We start from the raw sequence: 24,325 nt of genomic DNA on the forward strand, positions 1-24,325 counted from the left end.
CATTTTCAGTCTGTTTGTACGTCTGTTCGTGCACTGTGTAACTTTGTGCTTTGGGGACAATGACACAAGAGAGGTACATAACACCTTACAGCACTAAGTCACACACCACCAACTATTTGACTGATTTTGGTGAATTGGAATGGAAAATGTTTTCTGGTTTTCCCTCTGATGTCCTCCAGTTGCTCCAACTCAACTCAGTACAGTGAAGTGGACTGGTGTGAACTGTAGCTGCTGTTAGCTAGTGTTAGCTCAGTTTATTACTGGGCTGCCTGGGCTGTGAGCTCCGGGGGATTTTGTACCACATGTCAGCAGTTTCAGTTCAGCTTCAAAAACAATTTTATAATATTACAACACAACAAATTTGGTTTGATTAGGTTCATCTAATTTCTTTAACTAGTTTTAGTATGATTAAATTAATTACAGTTAATTTTAGTGTTTTTTTTTTTTTTTAGAAAAAAACTGTAAACATACACTGAAGTACAGAAAATATGCTGCGGGTGGGTGAGTTTGTAAGAGGTCATCAGTGATTCAATTGCCAAAGCATACATCAAAACAATTTAATGGTTCTTTGAGAGATTGTCGCATAAAATAGTTTTCAGTTTTACTGGGGTCGTTACCCATTACAACTATGCCAGTACATTTGTAGAAACTGAAGTAAAATGTATTGGCAAAGATATTTGTAATTCAGCTGTGATTTGAATACATTTATACAGTAAATGGCTGGAAATGGACTAAGTACATTATTACTGTTACTGAATTGTTCTTTAAAAAACTCACAACATTTATTAATAATAGTAACACAGTACTGCCAAGTCATTGAATTTTATAATGGAGTATTACAGCCGTGCATCACTGTACAATGTTAGTGTCTTTTAATATATTGCCATTTGTAAGTAAGTAATAACATACTGTATTTTTTTTTTAAACTTGTCGTACCAAATAGATATGTGACTTGCGTGTCTGTTTCTGTAGACTTGACTTAAAGTTTCATGAGTTAAGTGCAAACTCTATATTTATTTGTTGCAATGTTAACTGAATACTGTCGTTTACAGAAGATTGTGATGTCTGTCAGTGAGGCTGAAGAGAAGTTGTTAGCCATTTAGTCAGACTCATGGGTACAAATACATCTTCATTTATTTCACATACATTTTTTTTTTTTGACTTTTACTTTGAAGTCTTCACAATCTAAATGATTCAACAACAAAATGAGGAACTACCACAACAAAGTCCAAATTCCCTACTGGGGAAAATTATGCAAATGTCACTGTAGTAAAATTGACACATGTATTTTGCCAACCAGCAAAGGTACAGTTAAAGTAATAAAAAGAGACAAAAATAGGACAAAAAGTGGTTCATGTAGGTACTTTGACCAATACTGGGTCAGCTTTATGATGATCAAAGTGTAATGCCAGATCCTGAACAATACTTGAGGACTGGCTTTTTGTAAAAGGCTCAACATTTGTCATAAATAAAATCTTTTTTCTTCATTTTTTATTATTATTAATAATAATATATATTCATTAATATCTATGAATCAATTTGGGGAGAAAGGACGTATAACCACCCATAGAAGCCCTTCCTGAAATCATGGAAACTTCAAAAGTCTGAAGAATGTTTTTGCTGAACATATGGGGTATATTAATTTTGGCTAATGCATCCCATGAATATTGCTGTGAATAGTTCTTTTGAATGAATATGTACATACATGTACACAATGAAGCATTAGGTACACATATGCAAAGTATTGAACATAGGAAATTATGGTCTGTTTCATTGATTTGTTCAGTGAATAAGCATGGCTCAAGACAAAACAAAGTAGGTTAATAGCTTAGATATAAATTTGTACTGTACACGGTTCAGCTCAGTCTGTAGATCCAACCCAAAGCTGTAGTGTTCTTTTTGGACATATAAATTTCAAAAAGATGATAAATGACACCTATTCAATCCAGGTCCCCATGGCGGCAACAGTTGTCCCTCCTCATCCATGCTGAAGTTGCCCACTGGCAATTACTTAAGAGGATGTCCTACTACCTTTTGATTTTTGAGTATCCAAGAATTATGTGAAGGTCCAGGGATTTAAGGTACTGCTCATGTTGTTATGCTGCCCCGAATGTTTCCACTACCATTTTCCCTACAGCAGTGGGAGGTTTAGTATTCCGATTTCCAAAGAAAAATACAATGTACTTTGGAATCTTGGATCTATGAAAGAAGTTACATCATTTTCATGTTAAAACGACGAGGACCAGCTTGTCCCTCTGCCAAGTCAACATTAGTGCCATTAGACTTTGACCGAGGCACATATTCAACATCTATGTTGTTTTTATGTTTTCCTTTCCCTCTGCTCCAAACAAAAAGGAGCAGGAAACAAAACAAGACCACTCCCAGGAATGTGAAACAACCCATAGCTGTTGACACTAAAATAGTCTTTAGGTCTAAACCAACGGTCACACCGGTTGTCCCATTGGCAGTGGCATTGCTGGGATCTGTGTAGTACTGGGTCCTGTTGGCATACAGCGACCCCAGACTTTTCACCGCCAATGAAGTCATCAAGGTGTCATTCCCAGCAGTGTTGGAGGCAAGGCAAAGGTACACTCCGCTGTCTTGTACCTCTGCTGACTTTATCTCCAGTGTACCATTGTTGTGAACGGTTACTCTTCCATGGCTCCTACTTGTCAAAACACGTCGACGTGGGGACACCCAGGACACGGTGGGCCTTGGTGTCCCATCAGCACTGCAGCGCAACATCGCCTGCTGGCCCTCATCCACAGTGATTGTTTGAGTTTTATTCTCACGGATTTTTGGCTTGGTACATGTCACGTAGTAAGACAGGAGAGTCTCCTTAAACTCTCTAAAAGGCCTGCCACGAATACCTTCAGGTGTGCTGCACTCTGGCTGCGAATCTCCAAAGAGTATGGAATGCCTTTTCTGTAGGATCCACATGAGACGACAGTCGCACACCAGGGGGTTGTTGTCAATCAGAAGAACCTCCAGAGCCTCAGGAGACTGAAAAATACCCTTCTCCAGTGTATCCAGTCGGTTGTGAGAGACATTGAGGACTTTGAGTCCCCGCAGGCCCTGGAAGGCGAACGGTTCAATGGTAGTTAGCTGAGCTCCAGCCAAATGAAGCTCTTGAAGCCTAACCAGTTCCATCAACATCCCTCCTTCAATGTGCCTGATGCGGTTGTAGGACAGGTTAAGGTGTGTTAGATAGGGCAGATGCTTCAGGGCTTGGTAAGGGAAGGAGGACAAGTTGGTGTTGGTGATGAACAGAGTGGTCAGGTTGAGTCCATGCAGGGTATTGGCTGGCACATGGTCTAGTGACAGCCAATTATCAATTTCTAAATGCCGCAGCCGGAATAACTTTTTGAATGAGTAAGGATGTAAAGTGCTGATGCTGAGGTATCGTAGATGGAGACTGACCAGGTTGTGCAGGTGGGAAAGAGCCTCAGTGGGTACAACTGTAAGGTTGCACCTTTCTAAGGTTAGTATCTCCAGGCTTATAAGTCCACTAAATGCACGGTGAGAAATGTAAACCAGATCATTGTCACCCACTTCCAAAAACTTTAGATTGTGTAGGTCCTGGAACATGTAATCCAGGAGGATGACGATCTTGTTGTCACTTATATCCAGTCGGGTAAGATTTGTTAAGCCTGTAAAGACGCCCAGAGGTATGAGCTTGATACGATTGCTCTTGAGACTGAGCGAGTGCATGTTAAACAGGGCATTGAAAGCTCCAGGCTCAACATAACTGATAATATTTCCACTGAGGTCAAGTTCCTCAAGCCCAGGAAAGGCAATAAAGTCATCAGGGTTGATCATTGTCAGCTTGTTCTTACTCAGGTCCAGGATCCTGGTCTCTGTTGGGACGCCGTCCGGAATGCTGGGCATGCGCTTGCGGTGACAGACAACTGCCTTGCTCTGCGCTGAACACTCGCAGCGTGAGGGACATCCCAGGGTAGACCCCACAAAGACAGCCACGAGGGCCAGTCCCAGGAATGGTTGCCAGCATGAGACGACCGTGTGCAGCATGACTTTGCTCATACAGTCGACCATTCTGTCACGGTTCTGTAAGAAAGAGAGACAGAGAGCAATGAGAGAGATGTCAGTTATTCACTCATGATGCATCTTGTAACAGCTGTGTGGCTGTAGAATTTGTTTATATTACAAATAATATAGCAAGACTCTGTGTGCTTTTATGGAAAATAGCTTTAGGTATCTTTAGTAGTGTTGTACTGAACAGATTTCAATACAAAATCTGAAAATCATTCTTGCCATCCTCTTCACATTTAATTTCTACAGAAAAGTTGAATTGGTGGTTGCAAAATATTTTGAAATAAAAAATAAATTTCACTTTCCATTTTTTAACCATCACTTTTATCTGTTTGCTGTCTTTGTTTTCCTTTTATCCACAGGATACTGATCAAGACACAAAAGTGCTGGTTAAAATGCTTCCCTGGTGAGCAATGGTATTTAATCTGATTAACTTTTTAATAAATAATAAGTGGAGCTTTTGTAGCTTATTGTGTCACTTCACTTTCTGAGCCTTAACAATTTCACAAAAAAATGTTGTTTTTTTCTTTTACAAATTTTAATAGTGTTTGCAAAAAGACAAAAAGAAAAAACACACTGAATCATTTCTTAAGTGGTGAAGTGGCAGAATGAAAGACATCAGTCATGACAACAATGCTTGACACTTTATGCAGTTCATGGATAAGTGTGACCAAATCCAATCAACAAGTAAAAATTGTTCGAGGGCATCATTCAGTGTTGGAAGAAAATATGATTGGGATTACCAAAAAGGTCGCAAAGACAATAAACAGAGGTCCCAGATTCAATATTTTTAAATCCAATTTCAGAATTCATTTTAGAAATGCATTCAAGCAGTATGCAAATAAATGGCAGATGTATTAAATCACTTCTGGAAATCCATCTCAGTTGAACCCTAATGGCAAAATAGAGACTGTCTGACAAATATATCATATCATATGATATCATTTAGTATATATAATATTCTGTTCAAGTTTAAAGTTTAATTTTGAAATCAGAAAAAAATATATATTTTACAATTTTATTTTTACAATCAATTCTTTTATTTTATTGTCATTGCAATGTTTTGCTCACCTAATAAACTTGATCAACCATTTGTAGTGTTTAGGCACATGTTAGTAAATAAATAAGAGGAATTTCTCTCTGTACCATTGTGGTCAAAAACCGCATTTGATTGATTTGATCTGACTTCTGATTTCATGAGGTCTCTGTCATGAGGTCTCTGTATGTTTATCACATAAACACCTACTCATATGTATCACATAAGCACAGGCTAAGCAGGCATATGACCTGAATGCACTGCTTGCCCTAAACAGAATGGGTGACAGGTTGCAAAGATTGCAATCCATCCTTGCCTCATTTGGTGTGTCATGGTCTGTGCTAAATTTAAACGATTTTAACAAGAGGAATAATCTGAATTTCTCCCCAGGCTCTTAATATGCTTACAGATTACAGTGCAGAGAGATAATATGATGGCATTTCTGTTTAAAGAGAAACATTATGTAAACCTAAGAAATCAATTCAAACAGCCAAAATATGGAACATATGAAGCTTAAACTGCAAAAGACCAAGCACCCGTGTGTCAGCTTCGAATGACACAAACCTCGATACACAACAACAACAACAACAACAACAACATCAGAAGTATATAACTGTTTTCACACTTTACAATTTCAAAAAAACAAAACAAAACAAACAAACATTATTTTCTATTTACAAATTGCAGACATGAATGCAGCAAAAATTTCCATTTCGATTTGTTTTTATGTGTTATACAGCATCTAGATGGTAGCACATCATTAGCCATTGGTCATGTTTTTGGGGGGATTTTTAAAGTTAAATTCATAAATATTTATTAGTTACTTATATTCAGAGACTTTTCATTCTCTGTGTCCTTGCATTCCCTTTGCTCCAGTTTGCTATAAAGCTTTGTTGCTATAGTTAGTGGGCACCATATGTCTGGCTCTCCATTGCTGCTGACTTGGAAAACATTGCCAAATGTGCATTCGCCTGTTTAAGTGTTTAGCAGCTTTCTAATAATTTGAAGTGTAAAGCTAAATCTTTAGCCCCAGCATTAAAAGTGTCACCTTTCCAAATTATCCATACTGACATGCTAATTGCCTGAGTCTGTCTTCACCTGGCTTATTGTTTCAGCTATTGCCATCTTCCATTTTGTGAACCAAAATAGGACATTCTGCATTTAAAGAAACATTATGTAACTTTCCTATGATATAATAACATTAATTTTAATGCTACATACATTGCAATGCTACTTTGTAACTTTCGCCTTCGAGCTCCCGCGAGAAGTACATCACATATGATCAACTATTTGACTGATCTTGGTGAAACTGGATCATATTTTATTACAATCTAATGTCCACCGGCTGCTCTGCTGCAACAGTGAAGTAAACTACTGCAAACATCTGTTGTTGGTTAATGCCAGCTCAGTTTGTTAGCCATGCTGCCCAGACTGTGATCTTAGAGCACAGAGGGAGCGTTAGTGTCCATATTTACCACAGTGGGATTACAGTCTGAAACTGGTTTTAATATCAAGTTAAAAACTGTTAAGTACTAAATCTTTACACTGATTCATGGTCTGAGAAGACTATCTTAATTCAATCAATCAATTTTGTTTGTAGATTGTATTTTATTTATAGTTCCTACTTATGTGGGTTGATCTAAAATGAAACATATTTTAATTAATCCAATAATGAAAAACAATATTGCTTCCTGTGATGTATTGGCAACATTATGATTTTGTTTACCACAACCTTCAATCAAACATTTCCACATACACATTGCTAACCTGACTGTGACACACACACACACACACACACACACACACACACACACACACACACACACACACACACACACACACACATGCATCTGGAGATTATCTCCAGTCCTTGTGTTTCTGCAAATTATTCCCACGTAATGGTGCTCTTATGCACTCACACACTGGCCACCTGAATAGCAGCACCATATGATTTGATGGTTTACAAAGAGGGTGTCTAATCAGTATAATGATTGAAGGTCTTTATAACAGTGTGTAATCAGAGTAAGAGTGAGCCTGTGATGTGACCCTCTCACCTGGGCGCTACTCAATGAGAGAAGCATAATATAAGTGCATCATCAGTAGCACCTGCTGAAGAGTGTCCTGTGCAGGAGAAAATGCTGCACCGAATTAGGCAGAACCTCCAGGGCAACATCCTCACACTGACTGATTGCTACTTGTGCCCTTCAAAAGGATCATACATTTTTAATATAATAATAATAAAAAAGAATCAGTGTGATTTTGCCTTGTTTTTTTTGGCCCTGAATGAAAAATCCTATTAGCTGTGTAACATTTCTGATTAATATGAATAAGTGGTACAATGTACACTTTTAAGGTAAGACTAGAGAGGCCAGAAGAATATATTATGCCACCAAGATCCACCATTTTATACTGATGTTCACCAATCAGAGAGATGAAGGAAAAAGAGCCAGCATCTCTACAAAAAGACATCAGTAGACCATACAGCTGCAAAATAAATCTTGGAAAGATTTCTTTGTCAAAAATAGCTCCCAGAATACAACGAATACCAAAAAATAAATAAATAAATTGACTTCAGGTTTTTACCATGTTCTCCAACATTTCCATTTATCACCACATTCTAGAAAATTCTGGTGACATTCAGTAACAGTCCTGTGACTGAAATCCTGCCGTGCACTATGAGATAAGACTGCACGGTGAAGGTGTTTCTATAATGTGGCCCCTGACCCACATTAGCGCAGGGTTGAATCCTGAGAGGGCCAGGATAACAGCTAATGGTGTCTGACTCAGCATAAATCAGTGAACAGACATTTCGTCGGGTTGCTGAGGTTGCCTCCGCGGTGCCATCATCCCGAGTGTATGTATACAAATGGCCCAATGTGAATCTCAAACTTATGCAACACTCAGGGCTGTTAAATGATGATTTACTCTTCCACTATGACAAATATATTAGAACAAAAGGCAAGACAGACTTTATTGATCCCACACCAGGTCAATTCACTTGATACAGCAGCTTGTATAAGATGCACAATAAATTGGTCTTTGCTCTCCTGTCCACTCTCACAAGTTGAAAGTCGTCCAGAGGTTCCAGCGAGTCTGAAGTGAGTTCATTCAGCTACGTCTCTGTGATGCTACACTCTCCATACTCCCTGTGTTGCCTGGTTAGCGCTGTGAGCTCCTACATCTCATTGGGGGGAGATCTGACATTCCCCATGACAACAGACAGTACAAATCTCCTTCTCCTCACTTCAGCAGGCATCTCCGGCCTAACATGTGCTAATGCTGCCTAGCCCAACAGGTGTTCTCAAGTCTAAACAACAGAGCTGTGGCTTTTTTTGAATGGGTCATCCGATTTATCATGAAATAGTCCATATGACAGAAGAAAAAAAAATCACTGATTTCTATTGTTCCAAGTCCAAGTTTACACACAAAGCAGTTGGATGTTGGTGTCAAAAACATGAAAAATACTAAATAAATAATACTAATACGAAAAATACTAAAAACACACAAGCGTTCAGAGCTACTGGAACTGGCTGCCAACCATGCTCATTTCTAATATGAGTACAGTTTTCTATTCCCATTACAAACTAATGTGTAAGATGAGAATTTAGAACAGAGAGTAGGATCTACAGTGTGCAAGGGTGGTAATAACAGGATGTGACAAACAAGTGAATGCACAATTTAAAAGATAAGTCAGCAATTTTCATTTAAAAAAAGGTGGTCAATTACCATGATTATGGCTTATTCTTCACTAAAAATAGGGACGCGCAAGAAGCATAGCTAAGAAATCATACTGCAGTTTAAAAGTAATGATTTGTTTACTTGTATTGTACTTGTATTTTAATGACAAAAACAAACATAATAAGTGTAGAAGAGCATTTGATATTTAAACACACTAAAATAAATAATAAACCAGACAAAAAGATTCATATTTACTGTAATAATTATATTGGTTATTAAGGTATCTTGTTGTGATGATGTAGACCACAAATAATTACCTTGTGCTAAAAGCTTATTTAATGAAGCTTATTTAATATACAGTATGCAGTAATATCCAAAGGAATGACTGACATTTATTTATTCATCGATTCTCTTTTATGGGAAACATCAATAACGAAGATCTCAAGTTTGAGTTCACGTCCTGCGGCATTCTTTTGCTCGGCTACATTCAAACAGCATCCATGCGCACTGAATAACAGCGTTACGAATGAATCTGATCATTTTAGATACAGAACACAGCCGTGATCCTAAACTACTCTTTCCTCCGCTGAGTTTCAGTAGCCAAAATCTCCACAGAAGCACGGCTGTTGATTTTGTTCTAATTGGAGTAAATTGAATCAAGCAATCACGGGTCAGTTTGCACATCAGTGTTTCTCCCCCTCATGGGCAGAGCAGTGGACACCCACTATCCATGTTTGATTTCAAATTATTTACCAACTAATTAGCCCAACAGCTCCAATATGGAGTGAATGTGATTATGCAAAATGAAGAATTAAATCCCTCAATAGTAAACTTCACAGTACAGGGGGCTTGTTAAACCCTCTGTTGAATTTAAAAATATTCATTTAATCTGATTTTAAATTGATCTGAATGCCAGCTGTGCGGGGACGAAACCTGTCCGTCCGTCAAAAGATTATACAAACTATGACTTTATGTATTTTCCGCACTGGCAATGGTGCTGTTTGTCACTGTTTGACTTTGTAACCATACTGTTTACAGTGTGTCTCTTAAGCCATAATCCTGGCACACTATTGGTTGTAAACATTTTTCTTTGGCTTTTCTCCTGAGGGCTAAGTTTGCACACCCTGAACACTCACAGGGCACTTCTTATTTTGAGGATTTAGATAACAACTTGGCCTCTGCGCAATCAACCAATAAAAAGCTACTTGTGAAATTGGCCTGCCTCTATCTACTCTAGAAAGGTTTTCAGACTGTGTTTGATGTGGCCCCCAGGCACTGATCATTGCACATAATGTGAATCCTCTTCACACAGAAGAGCCTCCTTGCGTTTATGGTGGATGGTAGTAGACAGTTGCTTTCTTTACCCGGCAATTATCAACACCCCTTAAAAGGCATAATCAAAGCTTCAAATTTTGATATTTTGACTAAGAAGACTGCTGTGGAGGAAGAGCCACTTTGGAAAGGCAAAGGAAGAGGAGGAAAATTAACTCTCAGGGCTCAAGTGAAAGCCGCACAGGAACTGGGCTGTGTGAGGAATAAAGCAATAATGAAAGCAACATTATGTGTAATCATACAGGGAGCGAATGTGCTACATACTGGGTGCAGTAGTGATACAGCAAGCTCTCTTGTACATTAGCATCTGACATGGCTGCCCTCGCGTCACTGGGTCCAACTCATCGCAGTGTAATTGGTTGTAATGAGGAACAAATAAGAGTCTTACATAAAGTGCCAAAAAGGAAGGCTAAAAAGAAAACATAAGTCCACTTGAGTCAGAAATAACTGTGACATACGCACAGCATGGCAAGTAAAAGCACCTCGGATACTGTGGTTGATGTCTTAATTTCCTGGAAAACTGCAAAATAACCGTACATCCTCATAAGGGTCATTGTAAGAGAAAGTTATTAAATCATCATTTTATTTTAATGAGGCTTATATCTTATAATGATGCTACCCTGAAGGAAAGATGTTATTAACTTGCAGGTTAGTCGGAGTGTGCAATTAACCCACCGTTTCCAAAGAGCATCGGCGAGTAATCAAGTGAGATCATAATGAGAGGGAAGAGACCGCGATGCTCTTTGCCTTATCCATTATTGAATGGATCTTTGTAAAGGGCAGCGAGGCTTTAAGGTGAGCCTGCCAACATGCAGAATGACACTGTACTCCTTGATAAAGCGCTGTCAATCTGACCTCTCAGGCAACATGATGGCTCCTCACGATGCGACCTGGATGTGATGAAACAACTCAGCCTCCATCGTTTTTTTTCCAAACACAAATGATCAACAGGAAGAGACAGCTAAGCATGAGAAACACAAAGCAGCAGCGACAGCAACCTTGATTATATTTCATGCCCACAAATGGCAGCAAAAGATCTGAAAACCCTTATTGACAGTTCTGTTTTGTTTGTTTTTTTTTTGTCTTTTTTCATAAACAGGATTCAACGTGGCACACTGTAGAATTCATTAACACACACGGTGCAAAAAGCAACACCATCGCAGTCACATGATCGAGGGTTTTGGGACCTAGAGCCCTTAACAGTGAGGATCAACAGCCTCGGGGCAATAATAGGCTTCCATGCACAAATTGCCCTTCTGCTTGGGTTGCAGAGCGAAGTCAAAGCTCAATTAATCCGTGTTAATTAGAGATAAATTTGGTAGATTGAGTCAGTTGCTCGTGTCTGTGTCTGATAACCCTTGATTTTTGGAAAGAGTCGAAAAAGGCATCAACCAGTCAGATCTGGATTTATCCCACTAGAAAAGCCCCTCAGAGTGGAGAGTTAATCCGATGTTTAATAGCTATTAAAAAATTCTGAACTTTGGAGACAAGACGGAGCTTGTAAAAGAAGGCAACAAAACTTGGTAATTAAATGTGCAGGGGATAAAAGTACAACAGTGAGAATATGAAAGGACTTAATAAGGCCTGGGGAACAGAGCATTGTCATTTTATTACATTTACAAAGTGACACGTGAAAAAGAAAAATCTACCAATTTGTCAGTTCATTAGGGAGCTATGTGTTAAGACTTTTATAGCAGGTGTATTTTTCTAAATTAAAATGGCACCCTGTCTCCACTCCCATTAGATTCATACAATATAAACATTAATGCAGCTTTTCATTGCTATTGAGGTGATGTTATTGTGCTTTTTAGCACCACTTAAGCAGGTCAGAATGCTCTCCAGAGAGAAGTTTGTGTTCCTTCACTATGATTAGAACATTCAGGACAGACACTAAATCTCACATTAACAAGGGCAAATAGTCTAAATAGGTGTGAGTGGCCTAAAGCATATACATCAAATGTGTTTCCTAAAGAGCACTTCTTGCTTCTCTGGCGGCAGATATGGTGAGACTGCCAGCAACTCTTCTGTGCTGACTTTAACTGCATGATCGCATGTTTGACATTTGGAAATCATTCAGTGTTTGATTTGACTGTGGCTGCAGATATGTTATTTATGTTATATCTCAGCTAATAAGCAGTACAGACGTACCATATTATGGACTGTGGAATGAACGGTATATTGTTTGTCTATTAGAGAGCAAGGACAAACCTTTGGAGGCACAATCAATAGAATAAAATAGAATAAAAATACATTATATTATACATTTTTCAAACCCTGTTTCCTCATGATTGTTATCTCTTGGTATATGCCTAATACAAGGTAAAAAAATAAAAACATTGAATGTTTGTGATGAATCATCTTTAACTCATACATTTGCATAAATGTAACCTGTCCATCATATTAAAGCACGTAGATGCTCACACTGGAGTCCTCATGGTATGATTTTAGAGAGTGAATACCGAATGATAGATCATTATCAGGCATTTGAACTTTTTTATCAGTATGAACCTCAAAACTCCAGCTTTGTCAGCCTCTAAAAAACATTAATATGTAGATTATGCAAAAATCTATTTTATTTTACAATAACAGATATAAATCATACACCTTCACCTGTTAAATCTCTTATCTAATGTGACATGCGGCTGATAAACGTCTGTGTTGTCTTAAACACGCAGAACATTACACAAATATTAAGGAGAGCAAAACCACAATCATGAATCATAATAACTAAGAGTATTTTTAGATAATGAAAACAGATCTTTTACCACCCGGACCATCATTTAGATTGATAACATACACCACCAGGTGCTAAGTTACATATATTCATTACACAAACACTAAATATAACATGTGGCTCACTAGCCTACTCTGTCTGTATTGAGTGAAAAATCAATAACTGCATCAGAGATCACAATCCCTGTCACACGAGAGTTATGCAAGCATTTATATGGATTAGTGCAGGTATATTATTGATGGATTATATTAACAAACCACTGATGATTGGTACTTAACTACGATAAGACATATGACGTTACTGTGTGTGACTAACACAGAGCGTGGCTCAGGTTTGACATTTTTCATTTCACATTTTAGGAAAGGCTACAGTGATAAGTCAGTGTGATGCCTGCAGGGATTTTCTTTTTTCCCCACCTGCTGCCCGCACAAAGAGATTACACAACAACAGCAGCCCTGAAGCGCCAGAGAGAAGCTGTGTCTTGCTCATGCGAACATCTAGGACTGTATGTACCTGCATGCCAAAAAAAAAAAAAAACTTGAACCTGGGTGCTGCAGGTGTCAATGAACTGCTCTCTAAATCATGGCAGACTGCTGCCAATGAAAAAGAAAACAAAGAGAAAAGCTCTTAATCTTCTCTTTCCTTTAATGGCTTCATCACAAATTTGGGTAACCAGTAACCTCAAAATTCTCACACTGACCTCTTATAGTTTCACTGACCCACACTAGTATTTTTTATCCAACTGTTTTTTGAAACGGTAAGCAGAACCTCGGGTGAATTTCTTCCTCCTCTGGCTTTGAACTAAAAAGCCTCATGAGATAAACCATGCAAACTGATTAAAATGCATCCGCAGCAGCCATCAACACATTGTGTGGGCTCCTGAGAGCCCTTGTGGATTCGCTTCTTGCACCTTCTCTCAACCAACCACCCACCCCTCCATGTCTGGACAGCCTACATCGGGTCTGAGTCAGGGGCTGTTTCATCAGTGCTATGACTCAAACACAGGGACAGGTAAAGGTGGTTGACAAACCCCATTTTTACCCCTCCACCCACCCACACACATACACACACACACACACACACACACACACACCATTCAGCCCTATATTTACATCTAAACGGTATCAGAAAAAATCAAAGTATAACATACAGGATACACAGCATGAGACAAAAGAGTCTGAATGCTGCATGGTTGACAAAAAAATAAAAAATAAATAAAAAAATAAAATAAAGCAAACACAACAACAATCAGCCTTAATAAAAAATACTTTTTAAATGCCTGTAGCAAGAATTCTGAAAACAAACAGCGTTACTGCAGCATAATGAAAGCATCATGCTTCCTATTAGTGCATCAGCTCAGAACAAGTACTGTGCTGAGGGGATGCTTTCCGGTGTATGAATGAGACACTGCGAGCAACTCACAGTGATAAGAAATTCATTCACATTACTCTAGATTATCATATTGTCACATTTTGCACAAGCTCGTTAACAAATGTTTCAAAGCAACCGGTGCCGTTTAACATCATGCTGCACACCCATGAGAGACCACAAAGAAGTAGTTTATCCCCACCACCTCAAACACAAACAAATGAAGAGATACAATTTTAAATTAAAGTCACAGAAAGTGTTCATGATGTTAGTTAAAAGCTCTGACATACCCATGCATCTTCGTTTTGTTCCAGCAGCCTCTCAGTATACTTTACGGGAAATCTTGTACAAATATCCGCGAGACATATCTCCATCTCTTCCTTTAAATCAGAATATATTCACCGCTCCTTGTTTTGAATATCATTCTGTTGTGCTGTTATTTTATTCCCCGTGTGATGCTTGTTCTTCTGTGTGTCTCCCTCTTTGTCTTCCCCCCTCTCTCTCTCCTTCTCTCTCTGTCTCTCTCTTTAGTTTTCTCTCTTCACCCAATCAAGAGATCTGGCCTATGACCTTGCAGCTCAATGCCATTAAAGTCCTTTCAATTCTGTGGCTTGTAGCGCCTCGGAAAAGACAATGTAGCATCATGCAGTACTTAATATCAGCCCTTGATGTCTGCTTGTATATTTTCTCTCTCTCGTACAGTCTCACCTTCTGATATGAAGTGTTTGGCGAGAAAAGCTTTGAAGATACATGTATGATTATTTTTTTGCTTGTATTTCAAACACGGTCAGGAAAGGTAATGATGTATTGATCGACTATGATGGATCTATGGTATTCCACACTCTACTTCCCAATCCTTCAACAAACAGCAAAGGTTTAAGGGATTATGTATTTTAATATTGACAATCCACATGTGTCAATTTTTAATCATAAAATGAATCTTAGTACCGTGTCTTCATATTTGTGTTTACATTATGTAAGGCTTTATCACCACATTAAATATATATGATAAAGGTAACTTAATTATTATACTATGAATACAATTTCTGTCTGTTGTGTGTATGCAACATAAATTTGAATGTTGTGTTGTGTTGGAAGAGGGATCCCTTCTCTGTTGCTCTTCTGAGATTTCTGAGACGTTTGTCCTATAAAAAAAAGTATTTACTGTATACTAATTATATTTACATATTAGCCTTTTGTGAATTTTCCATCTCGCTATCCAGTCTGTCAGGGTCATCTGCTACCATTCGATATACATTTTACAGGACTTTACAGAAAAGCAGTAGATAGTAGAAAGCATACATTCAGGTGTTTTTATTTGCAGATAGAAAGCTCGGCTAGCCGGGGGCAATAAACTAATGGTCACAGAGTTGATTCCACTCGACTTCCCTGCTCTAATATAATGTTTCCAGTTCAGTGCATAACTCAAAGTGACGAAGCAATTGAAAATATGTTATAATAGGTGTAGGAGGAGGTATCACAATGTTGATGCTACTGTTTTTGCTGCGTGCGCTACTGCAGCAACGGTTTTACAATGGCAAAATGTAAATTTAACATCGGTGCTGATTCAAGTGAAAACGGATACATAAAGAACTCACAGCGTGATCATGACCCAAGGGAATTCACACAGCTGGGCTAATCTAACTGCAGTTATAGCTGAAGAGAGAGGGTTTACAAAGGGTTAATGACGTGTCGGCAGATAGATCAAAGCAGGCGTTTGAGTGACTTGACTGTGTTTATGGCTCGCCCTTATCAGCCACCAAATATGGTTGGTCCCATGGGATTATAGTCCATACAAGGATCACAAAGCCTTATTGGGTATTGATTAGGTCATGTGGATTGGTTGCTGTAGAACAACAGCAACAAAAAAAATAAAAGATACAGCAGGTGGCAAAAGATAATGTCCAAAATGACTGTCCTGCTGATTCTTGTCTGGAATGTCTCAGTCAATATTGCATTTATGGAGCTTCATGCTGATCATGTTCACTTCAAACACTGTGGGATAGGTTTCCTAAAGCTCGTACCATGTTTACTGAAATTGTTTGTCATCATATCATTATATTCATCAGAAATAATGACAACGTGTGCTGTGCATGTGTGTAATATATGTAGGTAAGTTCAAAATGACAAAGTAATTCAGAGCAAGTATTACATTACATTACATTACATTGCATTTAGCAGATGCTTTTATCCAAAGCAACTAAGTATAGTGATTATACAGTTCCATTATGCTACTTTTCCATTTCCATTCCTTTAGAAGGCCAACACTTCTCTACATCACTTTGAGATACATTCCAATGATTAACCTTGAAGGGTTTCCCATTGATCTGTATGTCCTTATTCTTTGTTTGCTACCACATGTTTTGACTAGTCCACTGTCACGTGACTAAACCCTGACCGTTGATTTGATATCACTATTATATAGTTTATCCAACAGAGGGCATGGTCAAATATATCTTTCCAATTATAATTGCCCTGCTTAGTACATATTTTGGTCAAAATCATTATATATAAGGGAGTAATAATAATAAAAACACAAAGATTTAGCCAATAAACATGTAATTTTAGCAATCAGCCACACAAAAATCCATTATCAGTCACAATAACTATTTTTTCTAATCAATGATCAACGATTGAAGTCATTTTATAAGCAAATCCTCTGTTTTCAGCTGTAGGATGATTTGTTGTTTTTCTCAATGTTATCTTATTGTAAGTTTAATATATTTGGCTTGTGTATGGCTCATCAGACAAACAAGACAACTGGAGATGTCACCTCAGGCCCACACATTACACACCAGGTCAGTATTTGATTTTCTTCTGAACTACTACAGCTAAATGTGAAGTTGGTTTTGGAACAGAATATGCTGTGCGTCTTTACGTGGAACTAAATTGAGTTTATTTTAACCACAAAACAAACAGCTTTCCTCTTCATCCACATGTAAATGTGACTCCAACAAGCCGGTATGTAAGAAGTGACATAGATTTTGCCGTATGTATGTCACATGTTAAGTCATTGGAATTCTCTACAGTGCAGTAATGAGTGACACGATTTATTTTTTTCCCAGCACCGATGTAAGTTTCATGTATTGCCCTGAAGACACTGAGCAACTAAACATATCCTTCATCTATATATAGTTGTAAGATTAATTACTCTACTATGATAGCTTCACAACATACACTTTGAATAATTCATGAGGACGCTTTGGTGGTCTCCATATATCTTTCACACACCTCTCATTTGGAACAGGGTGGGGGACGGGCACGTGGTGGGAGTGGAATGAAAACAGAGCGACGAAATATGAAATGGATTTTTGAATTTGAATACTGATCTGTCAGAGCTGCTTGTCAAAGGTAATAGCCACAGGCTGCATTCAGGAGAAGGCAGGGTTGTGTTTGCATTGCCTGTGGGTGTTCAGGTAATGTTGCCACTTAAACAATGTTGACTTGTGAAAACAGTACAAAACAATGTAGCAAGAATTTAATCAAAATAAGCATGCTCAAGTTTAATTAAATTTCATTCTCCGTTGCAGATGGCCTCCAGTACAAACACTGGAATAAGATTACCAGACACAGTTTGAGAAACTTTGGAAATATTCAAATTGGAGAAGTTTGTAAAAGTACAATACTGTAAAAAAAATAAAATAAAATAAATTACTTTTGTTTCAAAGTATCTAAGCTCAGGTTTCATACAAATGGCCTTCCTCAGGTGGCTGTCATCGTTATGGTAAACTGAAACACATTTCCTGCTCCGTTGACTCCCTTGGGTGTTGGGTGAATGGAGCAGGGGAACACCCTCAGTACGAATCACAGAACTACACTCCCTCCAGGATCTCACAGAGTGTTTTCTGTGATCATAGCCAGGCGCGCAGATAGGTTTGAGAAACTGGGGGGGACGAAGCTGCCCCCAATGCCCCCCCCCCCCCCCCCCCCCCCCCCCCGAGGAGAACATTTTCTCGTGCGCCCTAACGGCCGCCCGTGCGCCCCTGGATGCGCCGTGCGCCCCTGGATGCGTGCGCCCCCGTCGGTCTGTCCGACGCCCCCCTCTGCCTTGTCAACACCCCGCTCCCGGGGCGCCCGCGCGTTCGGGCGTTCGTGCGCCCCCCACGGAGAATGCGCCCTGGGCGGCCGCCCACATTGCCCATAGCTAGGACCGGCCCTGCCTATGCTCGTGCGTGGCGAGGAAAGTCAGATTAACATTAAAACGGCATTACGTTATTAATGTCCAACGAGGTATTTACATGTAGGCTACAGGCTACGCGGAGACAGAAGGCGAAAGTTTGTCTCTTGCCTCGTACGATTTTACTTTCACGAGAGGACATTGCTTCGAGACTCTCAGAAATGCAATGTGGTGTGATGAAGTATATATTTAAAAAGTACAATTTACTTACAGAAGTGACTTTTTGAAAAAATGACGCAATAGTCTTTTGCTTTTTTGTTGTCCTTCTCATCATGCCATGCCGTGCTGAACGTGCAGCTAGCTGTCCAAGTGATCAGTTGGTAACCGTGGCAACCAAAGTCGACGACGACTCCACACTCTTTGCTGCACAGTCCAAACGAGTCACTTGCTTGATGCGTACGCGTTGTTACACACAACGCATGCACATCAGCACACACCTCAGTAAACCAAATATTATGTTAATTCATATTTTGGTTTCCTCGTGATGCTTGAATCAGAAGATTTGAAGAAGACAAAGTTTAAAAAAAACAACAACAAAAAAAACAAAACGTTAAGCTACATAAAAGTGGGTGGGACGGATCTACGGTCATTCAAAAGTGGGGGTGTCATGACACACCTGACACACCCACTATCTGCGCCCCTGATCATAGCAACATGAATAAATGACTGGATTTTCAGTAATGTTTCTGAAATAAAACACGCAGTCTGTGGATGTTCTGTGTTATTGTGCAATAACTGCAAGTTAGCCATAAAAACAAACTGATTGTATTGAGGTGTGATTATCATAATATGTTACAATTCTAGTGGGAGTAAACATGTGCTGGTGCTCTTTTAGATGACCATAGCACTGTGCGACAAAACAAATATGTGAATGGTCTCATTTCTTAACTCAAAGTGTCTTTACAGCTTGAAAAGTCACATTTAATGTTACAGCGAGTATCACTTTAGCGATTATGTATATAGTATATCAAATAAACCGTCCAAAATGGCCTCCACTTTCTCTCCCATCCTCCTTTTCTTCACTTCACTACGCTCCCTGTCTTCCTTGAAGTTGCTTGCTTTGCAGTGAGGAAGCATTTGGATCCATCCAGGGACTGTAGCTCAGTACACAGCAGCAGTTTAGCTAACAATAGCCCTGGGTGATTGGTTTAAGCACTAGGAACGGGGATGGCGTGGGAAGCTAATATTTTAACAGTAGGTTTACCAAGCCACTGTGGTAGCTACAGTCACTGCAAAGCTTGATGTGTACTTCTACCGCATAATACGCAGATTAGATCAAATCACCCTAACCCACCCACACGCAGTTGTTGAATATCAGTCATAACTGCTCAGTATCATTACTGCTGAACCACCAGTGGGACATTGAAGTTCATTTGCATTTTAATTCACCCTGGATGCCCTGGAAATGTTGTGTGCACAAATGACCACTAGGTTGCATCTGTGAGTGAGGTGGACATCATGGAAACACCTCCGGGGTCCACATACTAATACTTCAGTGCATTGTTTATGTCTAATGGTAGTCTTTACTGGAAAATGTTGATAGTAAGACCAAAAGCATTACTATACAGAGTAACATGCAGCTGGGGGTTTAAAAAAAACATACATTAAACTACATTAAACTATGTCGAAATTGCAAGGAAGCACAAATTGCTGCTTTGCCATTTTATAAAACAACCATCAATCTAAAATTGCTCAAACTGCAGCGTGAGTTTACCAAAATTTTGTAGCCATTACACTGTAGCAAGGACGGTATATGCGTTTGCAAATTGAACACAAGGTACTAAGCAGGAAGTTCATTACTTATTCATTCATTATTTACAATGATTAATTACTTGACGCAGCGAAAGGGATCGGTCAGGTTCAGAACCAGTCAAAAGGATCTAATGGTAATTGAGTTTTTCTACACATCAGAGAGGTAATATGTAACACATTTCAGCTTCATCCAGTCAAATCATTGTGGATAAAGCAGTCGTCCTTCGGATGAACCTTGATCATCAAAGCTGTCAAGGGATTTTATTTTTTATTTTATTTTACTGTGAATCCAAAGCCAGGCTTGCTTAATGCATTGTATATTTTTATTGGGGTGCTGAACTTTTTATTTCACCTCCATGACTTGATAACATGTCTGGTACTCTGATTTCATCTCGCCTTTCAACTGCACAGTGACTCAGGTTACATAATATACTGTGTTTGTATGTAAATGTAATAAAATGGGTCATAAGGTATCTACACTATGATCACAGTCCAACCGTGTCTGAGGATAATAGAGAGGATTTCAGAGCATGTTTGGGACAATAATTTGTGAGGCAGTTTGTTTTTACATGACAATCTAATCTACAAAACAGTGAGACAACTTCATATTTTATGTTTGGTTTGGTGTGTAAAACAGACTATATTAAAACATGCTTCTCTATTTGTTAAAAAGAAAAATCATCATTTAACAAGATTTCTTCTATTCAAGCAGCTGGTAGGAAAAAAACTGAATCATAAAATATTTGATGTTTAATAAACAGTAAATAAGCCAGATTCTTCTTAAAACAGATGGGTAAAGATGATGATGAATATGATCCATTGCGCTGAGGAAGCAGATTTGGTGAGCCAAACCCTGTAGATGCTCTGTGGTGGATTTTCTTTTTTTTCTTTTTTAGTTCGCACAACCCCTTTCTCACATTAAAAGTTTGTTGCCACCTGGGGACTGAGTGCGGGTTTCATCAAGGTTGTGTTTGCTGAAGATAAGCCCCAAATGAAACTCTACCGACCCTTTTGCAAAGAAATCATTAACATGGTCGTTTCTCATGGCACCATCTCCATGCACCATTCTCCCATCAGTTTCAGCATCCTGAACACTGACAGTGTCTACTTAACTTAATGACTTTCTTGACTGCTTCCAGGTAAGTGATTGGGAAGTGTATAATCTTTTAAGAGGGCTGAAAGGTAATGCTTAGAGGAGGGAACGGCTAATAATGCTTTATTATGAAAACAGATTAAATTAATCTTCGGATTAATCAGTTGCACTATGGACTGCCTTTCGAAAATCTTATTATGCTCCTCTCACAGCACTGCAGACTCTCTTTTAGTTTGCAAACTGCTGTCCAGTTTCCATTCATGTTATGTATATTCATGTTTAGGTTTGTGGTCAAGGAATGTCTGAAGATATCCATGTGAAATACTGAGACACATTAGAAACTAGAGGATGCAGTATTCATGGTAAGCTGTTGCTGAGGAAGGACATGCACTCCGAGTTCTCAGCTTATCTGCCATGGCAGCTGTTTTATAAAGGCTGCCGCACCTTCAAGCCTCTGTCTGGCCAGGCATTACTACACCTCACAGTCCATCTGCTGCTGTCTGCTGACAATATCACTGTTTCCCATGCACACACTCACAATTTATTTGCAGCTTTTTATTTGCATAACATTAAAAGATTCAAACAGATTCTGAAGCAACAGAGACACACAGACAGATTCATACCAGAGATACTGTGGTCATTTCTTACACTCTAAAGTCTGTCTTGCCAGCAACTTCAGTCACTGACATATGAACAAATCCAAGCAAGCCTCCAAACAGCTCTGGAATATGTCACAGTGATAAATTCGCCATCAATTTGCTCTGTAATTTAAGGGCCAAGTGCTGAGGGGGAAATGTTCCTGAGATGAGGAAAAGTAGTCTCTCTCTTTGAATTGCTGTGTCTCTGCTACAAAACATTGCAGGGAATACTTACAAATCTATTATCAGTCACATGTTATCTAACACTAAAGTGATGAAAATATAAAGGTAATATAGTTCCAGTCACAAAGTGCAAGTGAGTGAACATTCAGCAGTTAGGTCACTAATGCTATCAGGGAGCAGCATTAACGTGTGTTATGTTTAAATGTTAATATAGCTTTTATATAACTCTCAAAGATAATTGGCATGCAGTTTTGTGAAAATTGCTCAGTAGCAGGACTGCCAAAATGTGCACAATTTGCAGCTGACATATAATTGGTAATGGTTTAAAATATGAACTGTTACAGGATTTTTTCAGTCATCATATCAGGAGCTGGAGACATTTGTAGAGTAAATTCCAGACTGTGCTCCTTACTTAAGCAACATAACGACATAATACACTTCTAGGAATGCAGAATTTGTCTTGAATGTTGTTTGGTTTCATTACCGATCCAACTCCATATACTAAGGTTTCACTGTGAGTGGCCACAAAGACTTCTTCCAAAAACAACATTACGATGCACTACTTGTTCCAAGGTACCCCTTAGGGTTGCTTCTAAGGACGCTGTGTCATGATGGTAGAAAAGTTCAAAGGAAAAGGTTATTGCATCCAATCTGGAAGGGGGAAAAGGAAACATGATGACTCTAGGCTAGAGGGCACTACTGTGGCCTAATTATAGTCCAGATGGTCTGAATAGGTAGGACTTCCAACAATTAATTACTGGATGTCCATGTGCGACACATGGCCAGGACCCCTCCAAAAAGGATGAACAAACACATCCTCAGTTCTTATTAAATCGAATAAGTGAGATTGATTGTTTCTGTCCAGAAAATGATTGTTTATATTTGTGTGGTATACCTGCCACGTTTGATTTGGTTTAGAAAAAAACACTTTGTCTCTCTGGAAATTCACTGACATTTTGTGACCTTATTCATACCAACCGTGTGTCTATCTATCAGAAAGCTTGAAAAACATCATGTCGGGGGCGGTGTTTAGCTCAGTCGGTAAAGCAGCCGCCCCATGTGCCCAGGGTTCGAATCCGACCTGTGGCTCTTTCCAGCATGTCATTCCCCGTCTCTCTCTCCCCACATTCTTGTCACTCTTCAGCTGTTCTATCAAACTAAAAGCTTGAAAAGGCCAAAAAATAATCTTTGAAAAAACATAACTCTTCCATTGATACTAAATTTGATGTGCACACAGATAACTGACCTCAGCCGAGAAAACATAGGTGCTTTATAGTACATTTTCCAGGATATAGTTGTGATAAACAGGAGTTACTGTGAATTTATGACACCTTATTTGGAAAAACAAAGTCTTTCATAAAAGAACAGCAAATACAATGAGATCTGACGGGTCAAACAATGGGAAGGAAGTTTTATCTTTCACTTCAGGACAGCTTGGACAACTTTCTTTCCCGGCAATATAAAGATGATGTGTAGATTTTGTCTTGGCCACTTTCCATCTTTTTTTCTTTGTGACAATTTGATATATCATGTATGACAAAGCCCATGGGACCTATTAAAAGATCCAGGATATCCAAAGGGTCTTGTGAAGACACTTCAAACCTATCTTCTTTCGGCAGATACACTCAGTCTGCTTTAATAAGAGAGAAAAGCTGCCTGTGTCTTCTCATACAAAAGCCTATTTTTACAAGGTGGCAGTTCCTAGTTGGAAGAATATACAGTGCCCCTTTTAGAAGGGTTTGGAGTCCACGGGGGGAGGAGAAAGGGAGAGGGGGCATTATGGAAATTAGCTGTAATTAAAGAGTAGAGAGTCAAAACAGCACAACAAGGCACAGTCATGGAGCTCGTGTGATCATAGTAGTCAGAGGTGTGCGTGAAGATAACCATCTGTAGATATAACAAAGGGGAAACATAAAGGGATTTTACTGTTGGGTGATGAGGGTAACTTGCTTTGATGTGCTACATTATGTGCAGGGCCTTGTTCGAGTTATGGTAATGGTTCGTCAGAAGTACAAAGAAATGTTAGGCAGCGTCTCCCGTTGTTGTACGCCAGTGAGAGAGGTGGACATTGGGCCTGCTACAGCAGAGCTTGTTTTATTTCCACAACAACTGCCTTTAAATGGATGCATTAACACGCATCTTAGGAATACTGTGTTCATGTGCAAATGAAAAAATGTGACATCATCACTGGAGGCAAAAAAAAAGTGTCAACAAATTGTGTTGTGCAAAGCACAGTGTAAATGAGTATTTAAATGACTCCAGTGCCTTGTTAGTCTTTTCAAAC

The 24,325-nt window shown here is 39.0% G+C and overlaps 1 protein-coding gene across 4 annotated transcripts in view; it reads right to left on the reverse strand.

Annotated features, from left to right (window-relative positions):
• Nucleotides 1-504: 504 nt before the first annotated feature.
• Nucleotides 505-24,325, reverse strand: part of lingo2 (leucine rich repeat and Ig domain containing 2) — a 218,189-nt gene continuing 194,368 nt past the window's right edge. For 3 of the 4 annotated variants that reach the window (XM_027279439.1, XM_027279435.1, XM_027279433.1), the window contains exon 5: nucleotides 505-4,065. In XM_027279439.1, the coding sequence (XP_027135240.1) occupies nucleotides 2,212-4,053 (1,842 nt within the window). In that variant the 5' untranslated portion in view covers nucleotides 4,054-4,065 and the 3' untranslated portion in view covers nucleotides 505-2,211. Of the gene's footprint in view, nucleotides 4,066-18,586; nucleotides 18,631-24,325 lie in introns of those variants that run through there. The other variant, XM_027279441.1, reaches the window with a different exon arrangement.

This window comes from Larimichthys crocea, chromosome I (assembly GCF_000972845.2).
Source record: "Larimichthys crocea isolate SSNF chromosome I, L_crocea_2.0, whole genome shotgun sequence".
NCBI lineage: Eukaryota > Metazoa > Chordata > Actinopteri > Sciaenidae > Larimichthys > Larimichthys crocea.